Source organism: Myotis nattereri (genome assembly GCF_964212035.1).
Source record: "Myotis nattereri genome assembly, chromosome: 1".
NCBI lineage: Eukaryota > Metazoa > Chordata > Mammalia > Chiroptera > Vespertilionidae > Myotis > Myotis nattereri.
This window is the reverse complement of record NC_138075.1, coordinates 130,246,006-130,268,552: the sequence shown is the minus strand read 5'-3', so window position 1 is coordinate 130,268,552 and position 22,547 is coordinate 130,246,006. Positions and strand designations below refer to the sequence as shown.

The window sequence follows — 22,547 nt, the reverse complement described above, 5'->3', positions numbered from 1 at the left end:
GCTGACTGCTGATAGATGTTCATGCATTCAAAGATAAACTCAATATTTTTGGCCAAGGACGTGTCTATCTCTGTTAATATCCTATGTAATAAAATCCTAATATGCTAAGTGTCTGGTCCTTTGGTTGTCCGTTCAACCAATTAAAACGTAATATGCTAGTGATATGCTAAGGCCGCTCAGCCACTCGCTATGACATACACTGACCACCAGGGGGTAGACAGTCGACTGGTCAACCAGTCGCTTTCATGTGCATTGACCACCAGGGGGCAGACGCTTAATGCCAGAGCTGCCATCTGGTGGTCAGTGCGCTCCCACAGGGGGAGCGCCACTCAGCCAGAAGCCAGGCTCACAGCTGGCAAGCACAGCGGTGGTGGTGGGAGCCTCTCCCGCCTCCACAGCAGCACTAAGGATGTCTGACTGCCAGCTTAGGCCCCACTCCCCATGGGTTAGACATCCCCTGTGGGCTCTCGGACTGGGAGTGGGTGCAGGCTGGGTGGAGGGACCCTCCTCTCAGTGCACGAATTTCATGCACTGGTCCTCTAGTCACTAATAAAGCACAACTATAATAGTCATCCCTACACAGTTACTTCTAATTCAACCCACACATTTTAATAAATATATCTTCCTGCCTATTCTATCTCCTTAACTGTTTTCTGAGTTCTCCTTTCCTTTATCTTCTATATCTGTACCTACTTGCCACTTTTACCTCTGTTTTTCACCTCCAGTTTTATAGCCCTAAAATCCATTCATCATTCTATTGGCTGGTTGATCTCTATAAATGCAAATCTGATCTTGCTACTTCTTCAGTAGCTCCAGGTTTGTCACATGATTCAGCCCAAGCTACTCAGCATGGTACACAAGGTTCTTAATTATCTCACTCTCAACCTATCACTACACTCCTACCACCCAACATGACTCTCCATATATCCTGTACAGTTCTTATAGTGCACCATCATTCTGTCCCATTTTCTAGATTGATCACCTCACCTGTCCCCAGAACAGTTTCTTAGTTTGTGTTCTCTCAGAAGCAGACTCTCAGACAAGAGTTCTTATTGTTGGAAACAATTATAAAAGTCTATGAAATGGAAAACAAACAAAAAGACTACTGAGTACCCTATCTCACCCTCCCAGTTATCTCTACTTTTTCATTGTCTTTGAGCTATTTCACAACTCTAAGTTGTAGAAAACTATTACCCATGAAAATACTTTCCACACACACATAAATTATGCCCAGTGGAATGTAATTGATTGTTGTCCTATAGATATTGACCAGTTCTTCCAGTTTTACACCTACTTGTAAATTTATTTCACAACATTCCTTATCTGACATCTATATATAGTAGTTTGAATGCTCCTTTGAATAGGGTTGTTATATTTAGCAAATCAAACTAACAAGATACCCAGTTACATTTGAATTTCAAATAAATAGTTATTTTTTAGCATAAGTATGGTCCTGTTCAAAAATGTAGATATATTTACACTTTAAAAATATATCTAAAACTCAAATTTAACATCCTACATTTTATCTGGTAATTCTACCTTTCTTTCAGTTGTGACATTCTTCATTTTTCTCATTAAATAATAAGTTAAATAAAACCATTGGTATGTATATATTTTACAATTGTATGAAAGTCTTGATTTTACTTTTAAAAATCATCTCATAACAGCTTACAAGTAGTTTATTTGGGTAGCAGGGAAATAAGGAAGTGAGACAAGGTAGGGAAGCCAGCTTATAAATACACATTATGAAGCCAGTTACTACTGTGGGTAACTGCAGGTAACTCTGCCGGGGGCACTCCCAGTCAGTATGGCACACATTCCTCAGAGTTATCTCAGCCCTGGGTAAGGAAGGTGAGCTATTTATCCAACAACCGCTATACTTAACACTCCATCCCAGACCTTTCTTTTGAGCCTAGACCATTTACCTATGATGGACGGCTGCTTGTGAGGGAGTGGGTAATTTCCAGAATGTCCAGCCTCTCATGATTGTGGCCAAAGAGCCAACTCCAATAACATTTGAGCCAGTGTACACTGCTGTTGTAAAGACAAAGAAATATAGGCAGGCTACCAACAGCTCCCGTTACACCGGTCAAATGTACACATACTTCAAGATAATCACAAATGCCATGTTCTCTATTACACCTTTGTTAGTTCCCAATAGTGGTTAACAGTTCTTGCTTCATGGACTCTTTATGCTTCATAAAGATGTCTCTAATGGAAGCTTTGACAACTATCACACTTATTTTTCTCACTATGTGAATCTCCTCCAAATCGATTTAAAACTTCTGAAGAATAGAGATCAAGTTTTATCTGTATTTATAGACCCAATTCCTGGTAAATAATATAGAAACGTTTGTTGAATGAATGAGTGAATTGAATAAATGGAATAAATGTATGGCAATTTGAAGGAAGAGGTTAATCGGAGAAGGCTTTAGAAAAGAGTTATATCTCAGCAGGGTCTTGAAGGTTAATAGTCTACCAAGACAGAGAAGTCACTTCAAGCAAGAAAATCATTATAAGCAAATAAATGAAGAAAGAGGATTTATATTCGGGTAGATGTTGTTTGGCCTTTTCAGTAGCAACCATTTCTCTTTCCCTGTATATGTTGGGTGCTTTTCCATTCTTGCTCCTGAAGCACTTTAAAAGTCCAACCTTCAGAGAGGTCTTTAAAAAGAATGACAGAGCTACACTGTGGTAGTCTTCATCACAGCTTCTCCCCGAATGAATACAACCAAAAACATCAGCAAATGTTTCATAGGAAGCAATTCAGCATTGAGAGGCACTACCACCGCTTCCATTTTCCTCCTAGGAGGTCATAATTGCATTGTATCTCCTAATGCAATTAAAATTTTCACACCGCCATCAAGATTGATGCATATGTAAACTAAATAACTTAAAATCATTCTCTTTTGAGTCCTTAGGAGAAACATCTCAAAAAATTCTCTCTTTTATCCTAGTGTAGAATCAGATTTCCCAGCATATAAAATGGCTTGTTTGCCAAAACCGGTTTGGCTCAGTGGATAGAGTGCCGGCCTGCGGACTGAAGGGTCCCAGGTTTGATTCCGGTCAAGGGCATGTACCTTGGTTGCGGGCACATCCCCAGTAGGAAGTGTGCAGGAGGCAGCTGATCAGTTTCTCTCTCACTAATGTTTCTAACTATCTCTCTCCCTTCCTTTCTGTAAAAAATCAATAAAATGTATTTTTTTTTAAAAAAAAATGGCTTGTTTTGTCAACCTAATAATGAAAGCCTGGGTACCTCCGTCACTCATTCCTTGGATTCACCAATTTTTATTTTAAAAGCTTAAAGATGAAAAATAAAAACCTGTGCAGTAGCCAATTAAGAAATACTGACATCATGAATAATTACATACATAACTAAGGTAAGATCACTGAAAACAAAAACTTTAGCATAAATCAAGAAATGTTAATTGAGGAATTTAAGATTTATGAAACGTCTCTAATTACATAGAGTATAAGAAATTCAATGCCTATTCATGATGCAATAAGGGATGTGTAAGACATTCTGGGCTTTACCAGGAAGCAAACCTACCAGGTCATTTGATAATCAGTTGTGACCAGTAAGACAAGACAGGAAGCTAGACTCTGTGCCCAAGGCTTAAGGAGAAAAATCCCAATCAACAATAACAACAAAAATGATTTTTGATGGGTTAATCATCAATGTAATAAGCTTCATATGGGAATGTGGCAAATCCAGTCTTGACTGAGATGGGCAATGAAGAAGAATTGTTTGTGTATTGAACATGTGTATGTTTACTGGTTGTGGTCAAGCTCTGATGAAGAACCACATTGTGGATCTGGTAAATTTGTTTATGTTATAGCTTGTCTCCATCCAGTAGACATGTCCAAGATATCAGGATTACAAGTATTCATGGTAGGATTCATTTAGAATTTGAGAAGATCTTTTTTTATTGGACTCAACCTGATCTGGGATAGCTAATCCATTTTCTCTCCTTATTCTCTATTTGCTTGGAATTCAATTTGCTTCAGTGGAATTCTAATAGATTATAACACCTTATATAATTATTTAAGTCTTAAATCAATCCCTGTATAAAAATCCCTTAGCTCAGTCTTTGGAAAATTGTAAGTGCTTGATAATTATTTTTTCTGCTTCTCTAAATCCCTGAAAATTGAGGCAGATAAAAAGTAATATTGATTTGGCCAAAAATGATAAATTTGGAACCTATGGCTGGCTGAAGAACTCTGTAAATACAGACTATAATAGGCCTCCAACCCTTAACAGCAGGTCTAATTTTATGCTTAATCCACACATAGGGTTTGGAAGCACCAAATGCATTGCCTTCCCTAGCCAGAATTCTATTAGGAACTAGGACTGAGACTCCTGGAAAAAAAGGAGATATCTTAGAAGGTCAAGGATGCTTGAATTACTAAACTCTTTATCTAATAAGTTAAATGCACATGAGTAAAAAAGCATTAAAAGGTAACCAAATAAGGAAAAAAATATTTTGTTGTTTCACTCTTTCACTTGGTGAAAAAAAAAAAAGTTGTACTTACATGATTTTTACTTATGTTTTGATTAAAAGGCTCAAAACAAGATATTTTCCAAATAACATTTCAAACAGAGCAATGCAGACATCCTCCATAGAATAACATTGTGCCTTTTTGGATGAGAAGTTTTGTTTTGAATACTGTTGCCCACCTTGTCAAGGAGCTTCAAGGTGGTTCTGGCTAATGGTAAACAGACCAGATCAATGAAATGATGGACATCATTCACACTGAAACCACAAGGTCACTGTTGCAGAAGACACTGCTCAGCCCAGATTCTGCTTCTGGACTTTTCCTTTCCACAGAAGTTCCACTAAGGTGAGCCTCTTTATTTGCAGTCATTCACTGACTAAACAAATGCAATTTCCTGGGGGAGATGTGGTGTGCTTTGCAGATAATTGCTATTGTTCTGAAAAGGCCTCTTCGGTGCCTACCAGAATCTTAAAAATAAAGTGCACCATGAAAGAACTTACATTCCATTTCAAGCATTCAATTGCTTTATAGTATCTTTCTCTCCCTCCTGTAGTCAAAATGTTTAGTTAAATTTGATCAATTTTGTAATTCTCTTTGCATTTATATTGTGCTCACATTTCCTTCTGTAGTTGGATAAGAGCCATTTGAAAGAGAGTTTATGCCAGGTTCATTGTGCATGTATGACTAAATAATATTATAACACAAATAGTACAAATCTGAATAAAGTAATCGAGTAGATATTTTTCCTGCAAAAGGATTTCATGCACTGGTAAAGTTTTAGATATGCTTGTGCTGTACTGAAGACCAAGGGTTTTGTTGGGGAGAAAGTCAGACATGGTTTCAAACCTTAGCTTTACCATTGATGGGTTCTATGATCTTAGCTAAATGGATATTCGTGAGTCACAGTTACAAATACGCTAAATGTTAATGCAGCACCATCAATTAAGCATGAATGACGATAATAGTACTGACTTCAAAGGGCTGCTGTGGAAATAAAAATGTATTGTATATAAAATGATTGCTCCATAGCAATAAAAATAAATGCTACTCTTATTTTTTTATTTTTATTCTCACCAGGAAAGATAATAACAAATAAAACTTATTCAAAATACAAGAGATCTACCTCCAAGAAAAAGAAGTCTTTTTCTTCTTAAAAGCAATTTCTAGAAATGAACTGATGAGTCAACTAAATTTTTTGTTTTAAACCTTTTATTTTATTTTATTTTTTTAATTATTTTTTTTTATTGCTTAAAGTATTACAAAGGGTATTACATATGTGTCCATTTTATCCCCCCGCCCTAGACAGTCCCCTAGCCTCCCCTATCCCCCAGTGTCTTATGTCCATTGGTTATGCTTATATGCATGCATACAAGTCCTTTAGTTGATCTCTTACCCCCTTACCTCCTGCCCCCCAACCCTCCCCGGCCTTCCCGCTGCAGTTTGACAATCTGTTTGAGGCAGCTCTGCCTCTGTATCTATTATTGTTCAAAAGTTTATAGTGGTCTCTATTATCCTTGAATGAGTGAGATCATGTGGTATTTTTCCTTCATTGACTGCCTTATTTCACTTAGCGTAATGCTCTCCAGTTCCATCCATGACGTTGCAAATGGTAAGAGTTCCTTCCTTTTTAGAGCAGCATAGTATTCCATCGTGTAGATGTACCACAGTTTTCTAATCCAGTCATCTACTGATGGGCACTTAGGCTGTTTCCAGATCTTAGTTATGGTGAATTGTGCTGCTATGAACATAGGGGTGCATATATCCTTTCAGATTGGTGTTTCTGGTTTCTTGGGATATATTCCTAGAAGTGTGATCACAGGGTCAAATGGGAGTTCCATTTGAAGTTTTTTTAGGAAACTCCATACTGTCTTCCATAGTGGCTGCACCAGTCTGCATTCCCACCAGCAGTGCACAAGTGTTCCTTTTTCTCCACATCCTCTCCAGCACTTGTCGTTTGCTGATTTGTTGATGATAGCCAGTCTGACAGGTGTGAGATGGTACCTCATTGTTGTTTGGATTTGCATCTGTCCGATGATTAGTGACTTTGAACATGTTTTCATATGTCTCTTGGCTTTCTGAATGTCCTCTATTGAAAGGTGTCTATTTAGGTCCTTTGCCCATTTTTTGATTGGATTGTTTATCTTCCTTTTGTTAAGTTGTATGAGTTCCCTATAAATTTTGGAGATTAGGCCCTTATCAGATATGACATTGGCAAATATGTTTTCCCACACAGTGGGTTTTCTCGTTATTTTGTTGATGGTTTCTTTTGCTGTGCAGAAGCTTTTTATTTTGATGTAGTCCCATTTGTTCATTTTCTCTTTAGTTTCAAGTGCCCTAGGAGCTGTATCAGTGAAGAAATTGCTTCAGCATATGTCTGAGATTTTGTTGCCTTTGGATTCTTCTAGAATTTTTATGGTTTTCTGTCGTACATTTAAGTCCTTTTTCCATTTTGAGTTTATTTTTGTGTATGGTGTAAGTTGGTGGTCTAGTTTCATTTTCTTGCATATATCTGTCCAATTTTCCCAACACCATTTATTGAAGAGACTATCTTGGCTCCATTGTATGTTCTTGCCTCCTTTGTCAAATATTAATTGAGCATATTGATTCGGGCCGATTTCTGGGCTCTCTATTCTATTCCATTGATCTATATGCCTATTCTTGTGCCAGTACCAGGCAGTTTTGAGAACAGTGGCTTTGTAATACAACTTGATATCTGGTATTGAGATCCCACCTACTTTGTTCTTTTTCAGGATTGCTGCAGCTATTCGGGGTCTTTTTTTATTCCAGATGAATTTTTGGAGAGTTCGTTCTAGATCTCTGAAGTATGCCGTTGGTATTTTAATGGGAAGTGTGTTGACTGTATAGATTGCTTTGGGTAGTATGGACATTTTAATGATGTTGATTCTACCAATCCATGAACACGGTATGTTCTTCCATCTGTTTATTTCTTCCTCTATATCTTTTTTCACCGTCCTGTAGTTTTCTGAGTAGAGGTCTTTTACCTCTTTAGTTAAGTTTATTCCCAGGTAGCTTAATTTTTTGGTGCGATGGTAAACGGGATTGTTTTTATAATCTCTCTTTCTGAAAGTTCACTATTGGTGTATAGAAATGCCTCAGATTTCTTGGGGTTAATTTTGTATCCTGCTACATTGCCAAATTCATGTATTAAGTCTAGTAGCTTTTTGATGGAGTCTCTAGGGTTTTGTATATATAATATCATGTCATCTGCAAATAAGGACAGTTTTACTTCCTCTTTTCCAATTTGGATGCCTTTTATTTCTTCTTCTTGCCGAATTGCAATGGCTAACACTTCCAGTACTATGTTGAACAGGAGTGGTGAGAGGGGGCATCCCTGTCTTGTTCTTGTTCTTAGGGGAAATGGTGTTAGTTTTTGTCCATTGAGTATGATGTTGGCTGTGGGCCTGTCATATATGGCTTTTATTATGTTGAGGTATGAGCCTTCTACTCCCACCTTGCTGAGAGTTTTTATCAAAAATGGGTGTTGAATTTTGTCAAATGCTTTTTCTGCATCAATTGATATGACCATGTGGTTTTTTTCTTTCAATCTGTTTATGTGATATAGCACGTTTATTGATTTGCGGATATTGTACCATCCTTGCATCCCTGGGATAAATCCTACTTGGTCATGGTGTATGATCTTTCTGATGTACTGCTGGATCCGATTGCTAAGATTTTGTTGAGGATTTTGGCATCCATGTTCATGAGGGATATTGGCCTGTAATTCTCTTTCATTGTGTTGTCTTTCCCTGGTTTTGGTATTAGGGTGATTCTGGCTTCATAGAATGAGCTTGGAAGTGTTCCTTCCTCTTGAATTTTTTGTAGTAGTCTGAGGAGGATAGGTTTTAGTTCTTCCTTGAATGTTTGGTAAAACTCCCCTGTGAAGCCGTCTGGTCCTGGGCTTTTGTTTGATGGAAGCTTTTTGATGACTGCGTCAATTTCTTCCATATTTATTGGCCTGTTGAGATTTTTAGATTCTTCCTGATTGAGTTTTGGAATGTTGTATTTTTCTAGGAATTTGTCCATTTCCTCCAGGTTGTCTAGTTTGTTGGAGTAGAGCTGTCCATAGTATTTTTTAACAATCATTTGTATTTCTGTGGGGTCTGTTGTTATTTCGCCTCTATCGTTTCTGATTTTGTTTATTTGGGTCCTCTCTCTTAGCTTCTTGGTGAGTCTGGCTAGAGGTTTGTCAATATTGTTTATCCTTTCAAAGAACCAGCTCTTGGTTTCATTGATTTTCTGTATTGTTTTTTTGGTCTCTATGTCATTTATTTCTGCTCTAATCTTTATGATCTCCTTCCTTCTGTTCACTCTGGGGTTTTCTTGTTGCTCTCTTTCTAATTCTTTGAGTTGTAGAGTTAGATGATTTACTACCAGTTTTTCTTGTTTTTTGAGATAGGCCTGTAGAGCTATAAACTTCCCTCTCAGGACTGCTTCCATTGTGTCGCATAGGTTTTGGATTGTTGTGTTTTCATTGTCATTAGTTTCATGGATGTTTTGAATTTCTTCTTTGATCTCATTGGTAACCTAATCAATATTTAATAGCATGCTATTCAGCTTCCAGGTGTTTGAGTATTTTGGGTTGTTTTTATTGTAGTTTATTTCTAATATTATGCCATCGTGGTCTGCGAAGATGCTTTTTATGATTTCAATCTTCTTGAATTTGGGGATACTTTGCTTGTGACCCAATATATGGTCTATTTTTGAATATGTCTTATGAGCACTTCAGTAGAATGTATATTCCCTGGCTTTGGGGTGAAGTGTTCTGAAGATGTCTATTAAGTCCATCTGATCTAGTGAGTCATTTAGGATTGCTGTATCTTTGCTGATTGTTTGTCTAGAGGGCTTATCCAGTGCTGTCAGTGGTGTATTAAAGTCCCCTACTATGATTGTATTGTTGTCGATCTCTTCTTTGATATCTTCCAGGAGTTTTTTTATGAATTTGGGTGCTCCTGCATTGGGTGCATATATGTTTGCCAGGGTTATATCTTCTTGGTGTATTGATCCCTTTAGTATTATGAAGTGGCCTTCCTTATCTCTTGTTATGGCCTTCACTTTGAGGTCTATTTTGTCCGATATAAGTATTGCTACCCCAGCTTTCTTTTCCTTTCCATTAGCCTTAAAGATATTTTTCCATCCTTTCACTTTCAGTCTGTGTGAGTCCCTTCTAATGAGGTGGGTTTCTTGTAGACAGCAGATGTATGGGTCATGTTTTTTTATCCATTCAGCCACTCGATGTCTTTTGTTTGGAGCATTTAGTCCGTTTACGTTTAAAGTTATTATTGAAAGGTACTTGTTTGTAGCCATTTATTTTTTGTGTTGCTGTTTTCTTTCTGAGCTTTTTATTTCTTATTTTTATACCAGTCCCTTCAGCATTCCTTGCATTGCTGGCTTGGTGGTGATAAACTCCCTTAGCCTTTTTTTGTCTGTGAAGCTTCTTATTTCCCCTTCAAGTTTGAATGATAGCCTTGCTGGATAGAGTATTCTTGGATTCAGTCCTTTGCTTTGCATCACTTTGTAAATTTCTGTCCATTCTTTTCTGGCCTGATGTGTTTCTGTTGAGAAATCATTTGACAATCTAATGGGAGATCCCTTGTATGTAACTTACCGTCTCTCTCTTGCAGTCTGTAAGATTCTCTCTTTGTCCTGAACATTTGCCATGGTAATTATGATGTGTCTTGGTGTGGGTCTTTTTGGGTTCACCTTGTTTGGGACTCTTTGGGCTTGTGTGACTTTTTTCTTCCCCACCTCAGGGAAGTTTTCTGATATTATTTCTTCTAGTAGGTTTTCTAATCCTTGTTCATCTTACTGTTGTTCTGGTACCCCTATTATTCGTATGTTGTTTCATTTCATGTTGTCCCAAAGCTCCCTTAGGCTCTCCTCCTGTCTTTTAATTTTTTTCTCCAATTGCAGTGCATTTTGGGTGTGTTTTGCTTCCTTGTCTTCTAATTCACTAAATCGGTCCTCCACTTCTCCTAGTCTACTGTTGATACATTCAATGGAGTTTTTCATTGCAGCTATATCACTCTTCATTTCTTCTTGGGTCTTACTTAAGTTGTTGATTTTTTCATCTGTTTCTTCTAGCTTCTTCCATATATTATTGATTTTTTCATCTGTTTCTTCTTGCTTCTTGCAGAGGTTGTCTATTTTTTCCTTCATCCAGTTTAAGCACTCTAGGACCTTTATTCTGAATTCTTTTTCTGTCATGTTGCATGCCTCTGTATTACTTAGCTGCTTTTCTGGAGAGTCCTCCTTCTCTTTCCTTTGGGGGTTTCTTTGTCTACCCATGTTTGATCTCACTGACATATCTAGACATTGAGTCATTCAGTGGCTGCTCCCTGGGTGGCAGTGGCTCCTTGGTCTGTGGTTGTTCTTCGGGCGGTTGCGGTAGCAGCTGCTCCTCAGTTGGCAGCAGCTCCTCTGGTGGGTGCTGTTCACAGCTGTGGTGGCTCTTCTGCCTGGTGGGGGGAGGTTTCACGTACAGCTGCTGTTCCTCAACAGGGGGTGTGGTGCTCAGGAGGCTGCTGTAGCTTGGATCTGCTGCGTTGATTCAAAGGCACAAAATACAACACAACAAGGCACCACGTACTAGGCAGTATACACAAATATATTCACGATATTAATAACCCCAAATAAAGGTGATCGCCTGAATTAAGAGAATTAGTGGATAAGGAAGAAGGACGAGAAAAGAGAAAAAAGAAAAGTAGGGACCAAAAAAAGGAGTGCAAAAATGAAATTGGGAAAAAGGAGGGGGGAAAATAAAAGCGAGAAATGAAAAGAAAAAAAAGAGCGAAAAGAGAGAATGAAGTGGAAGAGGGGAAGAGACTTTTTATATGAGGAGAATACTCCTATAGAACCGCCACTAATCCCAACAAATTCCAGCAACAGCTCCCTGGAGATGGATGCAAACTAGAAACAACCAATAAGATAACAATGAAAATAGAATGGAGAACACTAATCCCAAAATAAAATAAAGAGAAAATAAAATGGCACTTTAAAAAATGGTAAAATGGTAGCAGTAATAATACTGGTTAAAAGTAATAAGGTAGTAATTAAAAGGGTAAAATCAGGTGATGGAAAAAGAAGAAGAAAGAAAGAAAAATAAAAGAAAAAAGAAAGAAAAAAAAAGAAGAAAAAAAAAAAAGAAAAAAAAATGCAGTAGTGAAGGTCCTTCCGATCTTCTATTCTTCAGTCTGGCTCGCCTTTAGTCCTGCCAGGTATTCAGGAGAGTGTTGAGTTTCCCTGCGATACACTGTTCCTAGGTGTTGTAAACCACAGTCCTTATTTTATAGCAGGCCGTATTTGTTTCCCAGACTGCCTTCTTTTGTGTTTAGCAAAGAGTCAGTTTGTGGCTCCGCCTCTGGGTGGCAGTGTTCTGGGGTTGGCCTCTGAGGCTACACGACATCTCTATTGCACTTAAAAGTGATTTGGAGATGTCAACTATCCAGAGCTGGTTCCTTAATAGTTACCCGCTCTGTGTTGTTGCTGGGATTGAAAATCCCTCTGTAGGCCAGACCCTGTTAACTCCCAGGGACTGATCAGATTATTTTAATCCTTGATCTCGTTCAGGGTGGAATCTGGGTGTGCCTGTGCTCCTTGCCTGGGGGCTGGGGGGAGGAGTCTCACTCTCCAGAGAGAATGGCTGCCCCAGTCCTGGGCTCAGGGGTGTCTCAGCACTCAATTCGCTGCCACCTCTCCCGGCCCCCCTTCTCTCCTCAGTCTCTCCCCAGATTCCACTCCTCCACACCCTCTCCCTCTCTTCAGCACAGGTGAGTGTCTATATCCGAAATGTCCCATGAACAGGATTCAGTGAGAACAAACAAACAAACGCCGGCCGTGGAGACGGGGAAGGCTTGGTTCCTGTAAGCTCTTCTCTTACTGGCACTGCATGGTCTGGTCAGCTCTTCAGGCTGCCCCCTTTAGGCTCAGTCCTCCGTGATCACAGAACCCAGCTCTCAAATCCCCCGGCGGCGCCAGGAATCCCGCAGATCTCCTTTCCCCAGTCAGGGGCTGTGCCTGTCCCGAGGGACGCGGCTGTCTGCCACGCGGCTGTCTGACCCTCTGGGCTCAGAGGTCTGGCAAACTTTCCTGCCCAAATCCCTGGGTTTTTTGTGTTGTTGTTGTTTTTTTTTGTTTGTTTGTTTTTTACATTTCCAGGAGAGTTCTGCCCTTCCCGGCTGCAAACCGTCTCACCAGCTGAGCAATTTCGCCAATTCGGGGTGGGTGTTATTAGTTTCAGCTGCTCACTCCATTTGCTCCGGGACATGACCTGGGACGCATCTGCCTATATCGCCGCCATCTTCTCTCCCTCTGAAGATGCCCTTGGACATATTTAGCAGCCACCTTAGAGATTTAAAAAAATAAGTCCCTCAAAGACATCGCCAAGCATTTGCCATTACCACGCTGTGCAATACACTCACTACCTTGGAGATATTAATCATTTGACATCAAGGCATAATTTAGAGCTACAACCTCTAAGGGAGAACAAGATAGCCTGGCTGGTGATCAAATGACCAAACACATCTCCAGAGGCCATTGCTTATCACATTGTTACCAAAGTGTTGGAGGTGGCATCTGCCTTTCTGTCTTCCCCACACCCTCCTCCCGCAGATCACATTATTTTTAGCCACTTTGTCAATTATACTGTAAATATTATTTACACCCCTATGTTAATCTTTGCCTATTTAACATGTATGGCTCTATGTAGAGTAGAAAAACTAAAGATAGTTTGTCTAAAGGCACCCTCTAGTGATAATAACAAAGATCACAATCAAGAAAGTAAATTTACAAGAACCAGATTGTGTTGGACTAACTTAACCCATTGTGTTTAAGTTGTTATCTTAAATGTTTCTATTTAGGGGAATTCTGACAAGCTACCTACACTAATAAAAGAGAAACATGCAAATTGGTGTTCCTCCGCTATGTCCACCAGCCAATCAGATTGACTATGCAAATTAACCCAACAAAGATGGCGGTTAATCTGCATACGCAGGCACAGAGCGAAGACTGAAGGTTCCGGCCTGAGTGAAGACTGGACTGAAGAGGCTTGGCTTCTCTGCTGAGGCCGGACAAAAGACCTGGGTCCCGGGTGCCGGAGGAAAACCAGTGCCAGCAGCCAGGGGAAGGAAGGCCTATTGCGCAAACCTTCAAGAAACCAGCTTCTAGTTTTATAATAATACTAGAGACCTGGTGCACAAAAATTTCTGCACTGGGGGGGGTGGGGTGGGGTGAAATTCTCAGCCTGGCCTGTGCCCATTTGCAGTCCAGGACCCCTTGGGGGATGTCCACCTGTTGACTTAGGCCCACTCCCCAGGGGATCAGGCCTAAGCTTGCAGTCAGACATCCTTCTGGCAGCCAGGGAGCCCTCAGGGGATGTCCGACTAAAGGCTTAGGCCCCCAAGGGTCAGGCCTAAACTGTTAGTTGGACATTCTTAGTGCTGCCACGGAGGTGGGAGAGGCTCCTGCCACCACCTCTGCACTGGCCAGCCATGAGCCAGCTTCTGGCTGAGTGGCACTACTCCTCGGTCTGACCTAAACCCTAGAGATTAGTACTTCATTTTACAACTTTTTCTCAGTTTATAGGCAGCAGAAAACTCAGACCACACAGTCAGGTGTGCGAGAAATGTTGCTTTCTTTATTGTTTAGTAACCAAACCTAACTACAGCTTCAGCCCCCATTCTGCCAGGTGAAAAAACAAAAACAAAATATTATTTAACTTAGGTTCCCCACCCCCTTCTCTGGAGTTGTGCTTCCATGTCAGACAGTGTGTGTCTCAGGCGGAGGTGCCAGAGAACCGAGCAGGTCAGGACATCTGGGCCTGAGTCTTCTGTCTGGGCGGCCCCCACCAGCTGCCCTTGGCCCTCACCTCAGAGCTCAGTCCATGCTGATCCCGGGTATATTCTCCTCATCTGGGCCTGGAGGCCTCTTGAGTCCAATGTGCTCTCTCCCTCCCTCCCTGCCACCTTCTCTCTCTCACACAAAGAGCTACTGTGTTTTCCGGGGTGAGGTCCTCTGACACCTTCTCAGCCCCGTTGCAGGGGCACCATCTTGGTGCCTTGGTCACGGCCACAAAGCTGTGTGGCTGCTCTCAGACCCTCCGTCTCCTGCTGCCTTAGGGAGTGACTCAGCGGGAGGGGAGCGTCACAGTCCTTTTTACATGGCCGCCAACAAACACTCAGCGTTCCTTCCCTCTAGTTCTCCTTCTCCTCCTCACCCAGTCCAGGCACGTCTATGTGCAGGGCAGGGGAGGGTGGGAGGCAGGCGTGTCTCTGACCCAGCACACAGGCTTCCAGATCCACTGCTCCCCCAGGAGGCCTTCCATGCTCTAGACCTTGACACCCAGAGCCTGTCTCCTCTCAGCTGCAGGTCTTTGCCTGCAGTGCTCAAGTCTGTTTAGATCAGTGGTTCTCAACCTTGGCTGCACATTAGAATCACCTGGGAATCTTTTAAAAATCCTGAATTCTGGGCCTCCTCCTCTGGAAATTCTGTTTCTTTGTTACTGATGTTGTGGCCCCACCCCATAACAAAGAAACAGAATTTCAGGAGGATGAGTCCCAGAAATCAGGATTTTAAAAAGATTCCCAGGTGATTCTAATGTGCAGTCAATGTTGAGAACCACTGGTTTAGAGGCTTGAAGTCAAGAAGTGCCTCTTTGTTCTCTGCTTTCTGGAGGCAGTCAGCGTGGAACAATCCTGCCCTGGATTGGGGTGGGGTCTCTGGGTGTTAAGAATACCAGGAGGGGGAGCACAGACTCCTCCGAGAACTCCGAGAGGGGAAAGGCAGCAAGCACCCCCTCACCTCTAGCCCCAGGATGTTTCTTTAGAAGCAGAAGCCTCGTCTTGTGCAGGGGCCTGTGCTGGCTGCCTCAGTTTCTCAGAAACAAAGAATTTGATGAACGTCTTTTCCCCACTGCTGTGGCTGCTTCATCTGTTCGTTCTTGCATTTTTCATTTTTCATTAGCTGCTAAATCACCCCTGTGGCTGCAAACCTGTTGTGCCTGACATAGCCTGCAGGGGGATATGGGAGCTGTGCAGGGACAGCAGAAGGGGCAGGGGGACCTGGCCTGCAGGGAGGGTCAGCGGTGCCTGCTGGGCTGTCTCAGAGGATGTGGCTTAGGATAGGTACTGTCCTTTGGCAACTTTACAAGGGGAGGCCATGTCCTCTGCTCCCCACTTTGACTGAGGGGCAGAAGTTCTCCTTGCTGTCTGGCCTCATAACTCAGTGGATCATGGTGGGATGCGGCAGGCAGGCGGCTTCTGTGGCTGCACACGGGCGCTGGCCTGCGGCCTGGCACCCGCTTCTCAGGCCGCAGTTAGGGTCTTCTGTGGCTGCACAAGAGGGCCTGGATGGCGGCTCACACCAGCTCGTTCTGTCCTGCCCTGCCTGCAGTATGCAAATTAGCCACCATCTTCATTGGCGGTAAATTTGCATATCACGCTGATTAGCCAATGGGAGGAATAGTGAAGATACAGTCAATTACCATGTTTGTCTATTATTAGATTACACTAAAGGCCCGGTGCACAAAAATTTGTGCACTCGCGGGGGGAGCAGGGTCCCTCAGCCCGGTCTGTGCGCTCTCGCAGTCTGGGACCCCTCGGGAGATAACAACCTGCTGGCTTAGGCCTGCTCCTGGGTGGCAGAGGGCAGGCCCAATCCTTAGGTGCAGCCGCTGGTCGGGCTCAGAGCAGGGCTGATTGGGGAGTTGGGGCGCCACCCCCTGTCATGCACAGAGCAGGGCGATAGGGAGGTTGTGATGCCACACTCAGTCACGCTCAGGGTAGGGCCAATCAGGGGGTTGTGGCACTGCCCCCTGTCACGCACAGAGCAGGACCCCTCAGGGGGTTGGGGTGCTGCCCCTTGTCACACACAGAGCAGGACCCCTCAGGGGGTTGGGGTGCTGCCCTCTATCACCCACAGAGCAGGGCCAATCAGGGGTTGGGGCGCTGCCACTCTCACACTCAGGGCAGGGCCGATGGGGTGATTATGGCTCTACCCCATCACACACAGAGCAGGGCCCATGGGGTACGGGGGCTGGGGGGTTGGGGTGCCGCACCCTGTCACACACAGAGCCACAGGGCGATCAGGGGGTTGGGGAGCTCCCCCCTATCAGGCACAGAGCAGGGCTGATCAGGGGGTTGGGCGCCTTCCCCTGTCACGAACAGAGCAGGGTGGATAGGGAGGTTGTGGCCCCGCCCCCTGGCACACACAGAGCCGCAGGGCGATCAGGGAGTTTGGGCACTGCCCCCTGTCATGCTGATCCCCGGGGCCGGGAGGCCTCGTGGCTCTGCTGATCCCGGTGCTGGGAGGCATATTACCCTTTTACTATATAGGGTAGAGGCGTGGTGCACAGGTGGGTGCCAGCTGGTTTGCCCTGAAGGGTGTCCTGGATCAGGGTGGGGGTCCCCACTGGAGTGCCTGGCCAGCCTGGGTGAGGGGATGATGGCTGTTTGTAGCTGGTCACACACCCTTCAGGGTGGGGGTCCCCACTGGGGTGCCTGGCCAGCCTGGGTGAGGGGCTGCGGGCTGTTTTCTGGCTGGGGGTGACTGAAGCTCCCCACCGCTTCTTTCTTCCTTCCTTCCTTCCTTCCTTCCTTCCTTCCTTCCTTCCTTCCTTCCTTCCTTCCTTTCTTTCTTTCTTTTATTCTGGGCCAGCTTTAGCTTTGAGGCCTGGCTCCAGCTCTTAGGCCTCCACTACTGAAAGTAGGTTTCTGGCCTTTGCTTACAATGTTGCAATCCTGCTGGCTGAAGCCCAGTGGACTAAAGCAGGTTTCTGGGGTTTTGTTTAGCTTCTATATTTGTAACAATGTTTCAAACTGCAAGCTCAGAGGCCAGCAAGGCAGGCGGGGAACGTTGGAGTCCTCCGTCACTGAAGCAAGCAAGCCTCATGTTAGTTTCAAGCTGCCTGGCTTCCGGCCGCCATCTTGGCTGGCAGTTAATTTGCATATCTTGCTGATTAGCCCATGGGTAGGGTAGCGGTCGTATGCCAATTACCATGTTTCTCTTTTAGTAGATAGGATTGCTAAATCTTAGAGCTTCAGCTTAAAGACTAGTAGATCAAGTTAATACATAAAAATATTAAGGGGGAAAACACCAAAGGCACGTAAAACCAAAAAAGGAGGAGAGATTAAACTGTCTTGAAGGAACATTTGAAAGGTAAGTTTATTTACTAACATCATTTGCCAAAGTTATAGTATTTAGTTAGCTTTCATGCCCTACTAATCTCATGACCCTGGCACAATAGTAATTATGTTTTAAGTTTAGAGGCTAATTAATGAGTTAAATTTATTTTCTCTGAGTCTGCATTTGACGTATAAAGTTCATTGCTTTTCCAATAATTTTCTGTGTTCCAATTCTTCTTGGTAGAGTCACACATATATTTCCGATTCTCTTCTTGCTGTCATCTGGAGAAGTTTTCAAAAAGAGGAGTTCTAAGTTCCAGTTGACTTCTTATTGAAGCATTATGAATACATATTAACTACTCTGGGGTTTCTTGAGATGCTCTTTGTGTCTAAAGCAAATACAAAGGATACATTTTTAAAGTAAGTATAACCTGAACAGTTATAATTGTTTTCTTTAGTTTTGAGTCAACGACTCAGAGATCATCATTTAATTGTGAAAAAAAGCTGACACTTAAAATATTTATCATCAATGTACACTGAATTAAATCTGAGTTATAGAGTTAATCATTCTTCTATTAGTACTCATGTAATCTGAGAATTCAAAGAATAATAGCTTCAGTTTAAAAAATTTAAAGTAGAAGGATATAAATTCAAGAGTATGGGACAATTTTTAAATCTCCTTTTCCCCTTTTCTTTCAAATAGTTCTGTTTAACATCAACTGGTCTTAAAAATAAAATGATCCTCTACTAAGAATCATTTGAAAAAGATCAATTTAGTGATAGTAATGTTGGAAACTAAAATACTGCAAAGGAAAAACAGATGCAACCTTCCTTCTAGAAATCTACAAAATAAATTTCCATTAAAGGAAGTAGAGGAAAAGGGAAAACACTGTATTTATCCAAAATGAAATTTGCAGTGAAGTAAATTAAAGCACATTAAATCAATAAATTAACCTGTAAAAATAGAGTTGTGTCACTTTTCCCCCTACATCCTTGTAATTTCTTCAAACTTTAAATTATACTTTTCTCCTACACAGTCTTCTTCCATATGCATATTCATTTGTGTTACGAGGTTTTCTGCTCTATCTTTCCACTTCTCTTTTTCAGACTTTAATTCTTCACATCTCTTTAGAAGTGCTTCCATTGATAACTCCTGTTGAGGTGTCTTTTCCTCATCCAGACGTATGCATTTTGAAGATGACGGTTGCAGTTTTGCTATAAGCTCATCATTCTGCATGAATAAAAGAATATAGTTTGGTTATGAAGGTGTGGACACCAGTATGAAATTTTGAAATGAGTTCAGTTGCAATAAAATGTTATCTGTACAGTGGTAGAGTCTTCGAATGTGGAACCTTGAATTACTCAGAATCAAGACCAAAGTTAAAACGACCAGGAGTCACAAAAATATATTTACTGTTGTCGTCTTTGCACACAACGTCTGCACTTGACTTTATACTCCTTTTCCTATGACTGTTTCATGTCTTTCCTCCACAAAATGACTACACGTTGCCCCTTAGTGAGAAGTTTCTTACCTCTTGCCCCATTTTAACTCTTCATAATCTTTAAAAAAGTTTTAGAGATATCTTATTGTGGTACTCAGGACTGTCACCAAATGCTTCCCAAGATAACACTTTCAAAATAAAACTAATTCATCTTATGAGCATGGATTCTAATGCCATCGGTCTTTTACTGAACCAGAAACATTTGATGCTAATTTAAGTTGCATTCCAAGAAGACATGATTCCCTGGATTACAGAGAAATTAAAACTTTTACTGTTAAAGTTTAGCGACATAAGCCCTACATTTTTTAGAACCAAAAAAGTGGGGGTGGGAGGCTGAATTCAATAATGCTATCTTTAAATTCTTTGTTACTTTTCACAAAATAAGGGAAGATACTAAACAAAACAACATCATCATCCTATCTAATAATAGACAAAGATGGTAATTGACCATACCTTCGTTACGCCTCCCATTGGCTAATCAGCATGATATGCAAATTAGCCACCAACAAAGATGGTGGCTAATTTGCATACTGCAGGCAGGGCGGGGCAGCGCAAGCCACCATCCTGTCCCTGTGTGCAGCCCTGGGCACGGGGCTTCAGCGGTGCCCCACCCCCAGCCAGGACCCTGGGTGCCACCTAATACCCGTGCTGCCTAAGCCCCGCCCCCAGCTGGGACCCCCGTGTGCTTCCTAAGCCCTGCGCTGCCTAAGCCCCGCCCCCAGCCTGGACACCATGGCGATTTGAGAGCAGGAAAATGCCCGTCCACCGGGAGCACCCAGCAGGGCCTGACCCCAGGTGCCCTGGCAATCCAGTGATCGGTGAGCAGGAAAGTGTGGCCTGTAGGCAGCACCCAGTAAGGCCTGCTCCTGGGTCACCATGGTGATCCCAGAGAAGGAATGGGTGGACTGCAGGCAGCACCCCACCCTGGCCACAGCTCAAGGGAGAGTACAACATGAGTGGAGGCCAGGAGCCTGACAGATCAACAGAGAGGGGCACCTGCTCCAAGCCTCCATGGTGTGGCTAGGGGTAGGCCCCCAGCAGACACACACACGCATGCACACACACACACACACACAGAGCCTACTCTGAGCCTCCAATGTGGCTGGGGGCAGACCCCCAGCAGACACATACACACACACACACACACACACACACACACACACACACACGGGACGCCTGCTCTGCACCTCTGCTACCAGACTGTGGCTGTCAGTAGGACATCCACTGAGGGCTCCCTGACTGAGGGACAGGCTGGGCTGAGGGAACCCTACCTCCCAGGGCATGAATTTCATGCAGCGGGCCTCTAGTTAACAATAAAAGACTTGCTGGAATGTCAGTCATAATGGTGACTGCTGTGTGACTGCTATGTCTGGTGCCATCTGACTCTCTCCCTAGGGAGCTCAGCCTGAGAACTCACCACCGTGTTGTGAAGAACCAAGCAGCCCAGGCCACATGGTCAGTCCTCATACAGGTGTCCAGCTGAGACTGCCCCAGCAAGCGTCCCAGTCAAAAGCCCACTGCACCTGACAAACCCGTGAATGAACAAGCCTTTAGAACAGTCGTTATCAACCTTGGCTGCACATTAGAATCACCTGGGAATCTTTTTACAATACTGATTGCTTGGCCTCATCCTTCGGAAATTCTGTTTCTTTGTTACTAATGTTGTGACCCCACCCCATAACAAAGAAACAGAATTTCCGGAGGATGAGGCCCAGAAATCAGGATTTTAAAAAAATTCCCAGGTGATTCTAATGTGCAGCCAAGGTTGAGAACCACTGCTCTACATGATTCTACTTCCCAGCTTCAAAACATCCCAGCTGATGGCAAGTGGAAAAGCAATGAGCTGGCCTCTGCCGATTTGTGAACAAGTAAATGCTGCTTTAAGACATGAGGTTTGGAGGTGGTTATTAAGCAGCAATAAGTAACTGGAACAGATACTGACAATAAGAATAGAGCGCTGGTTTTGGAGAAACCAAGATGGCGGCATACATAAACACCGGAAATTGCTGCCTCCCACAACAAATTCAAAAATACAACTAAAAGACATCATCCAGAACCACAGGAAGGCTGGCTGAGTGGAAAGTCTACAACTAGAAGTAAAGAGTAAAGCACACTGAGACTCAGAGGAGGTGTGGAAGTGCAGAGGTACGGAGGCACACACGGCAAGGGCTGGCAACTGAGGACGGTGCCGTCTTTTTGAATTGGGCGGGAGTCACATGCCCCCGACTGCTCTGAACTCCAGTTCTGGGTGAGTCTCTGGGGACCCAGACTCATACAGGGAGAAACTGGACTGTCTGACAGCGGGAAGAACTTGGAACTCGAGGGCGGCTTTCTCTCAAAGGTGCTTGCAGTGATTACCGGGACACTGAGACGTGGAGACCCTTAGGGCAGGGCTGAGGATCAGCCATAGATGCTTGCTCAGCTCTGTTGATTCCCTGAGACCCCGCCCCACCCAAGCTGCTACAGAGGCTTTTGTATATGAATGGCCTGGCCCTTTGAAAACTGAAAATTACCTAACAAACTGCAGCTGGGCCAGACAGACCCAGAACTTCCAAGAGAAGGCCCACGGCCCCACAGCAGCTTGCTTTGCTTCACAGCTGGGCCTCAATTGGGTACCTTCAAACCCCACACAAGGAAGGGGAATCTGCAGATCTCTTCATAGCTCCTGCTGGGTAGCCTTAGACAGAGGCTAAATTAGCACCTCCTTAGATCCAAGAGCCAGTGTACCCAGTGGTCAGATTGGGACCATCCAGTTTACAACTCCTCAGATCCATAAGGGACACACTCAGGGGGCAGACTCAGTGAGCACCAAAGCCCCACTGAAGCAAGTTTTGCCTCATAAGGGTCTCTTCAGCACAGAAGTTCTCCCACCGTAGACACAGCTGACTCTCACAGCCAATTGGCCTGGAGGTCAATTCCTCCCAGTGATACCTACAACAATCGAGGCTTAACTACAACAATACTGTGCACAAAGTCCACAAAGGGGTGCACCAAGAGTGTCCATCTCAGGTAATTGGGGAGGCTGAGCCACTGGGCCCTATAGGACACCTAGCACAGAAAGCCACTCTACCAACATAGGGAAGCATAAAAAATGCGGAGACAAAGAAACAGGTCACAAATGACAGAAATGGAGGAAAGTAAATGACTGGATATAGAATTCAAAACCACACTTCTAGGGTTTTTCAAGAACTTTCTAGAAACCGCCAATAAATTTAGTAAGACCCTCAAAAAGTCTGGTGAGACCGCTGATAAATGTAGTGAGATCCTCAAGAAATCTAGTGAGACCCTTGAGGTTATGAAAAAGGACCAACTGGAAATTAAGCATACACTGACTGAAATAAAGGATATTATGCAGAATTCCAACAGCAGACTAGAGGATCTCAAGAATCAAGTCAAAGATTTGAAATATGAA

The 22,547-nt window shown here is 43.1% G+C and overlaps 1 protein-coding gene across 1 annotated transcript in view; it reads right to left on the bottom strand.

The window, feature by feature from the left end:
- Positions 1–17,650: 17,650 nt before the first annotated feature.
- Positions 17,651–22,547, bottom strand: part of LOC308529338 (coiled-coil domain-containing protein 144A-like) — a gene marked incomplete at its 5' end in the record, with an annotated part of 63,004 nt that continues 58,107 nt past the window's right edge. The window contains 2 exons of the mRNA XM_081105388.1: positions 17,651–18,022; positions 18,667–18,864. Coding sequence (XP_080961514.1) covers positions 17,990–18,022; positions 18,667–18,864 — 231 coding nt within the window. The 3' untranslated portion in view covers positions 17,651–17,989. The remainder of the gene's footprint in view (positions 18,023–18,666; positions 18,865–22,547) is intronic.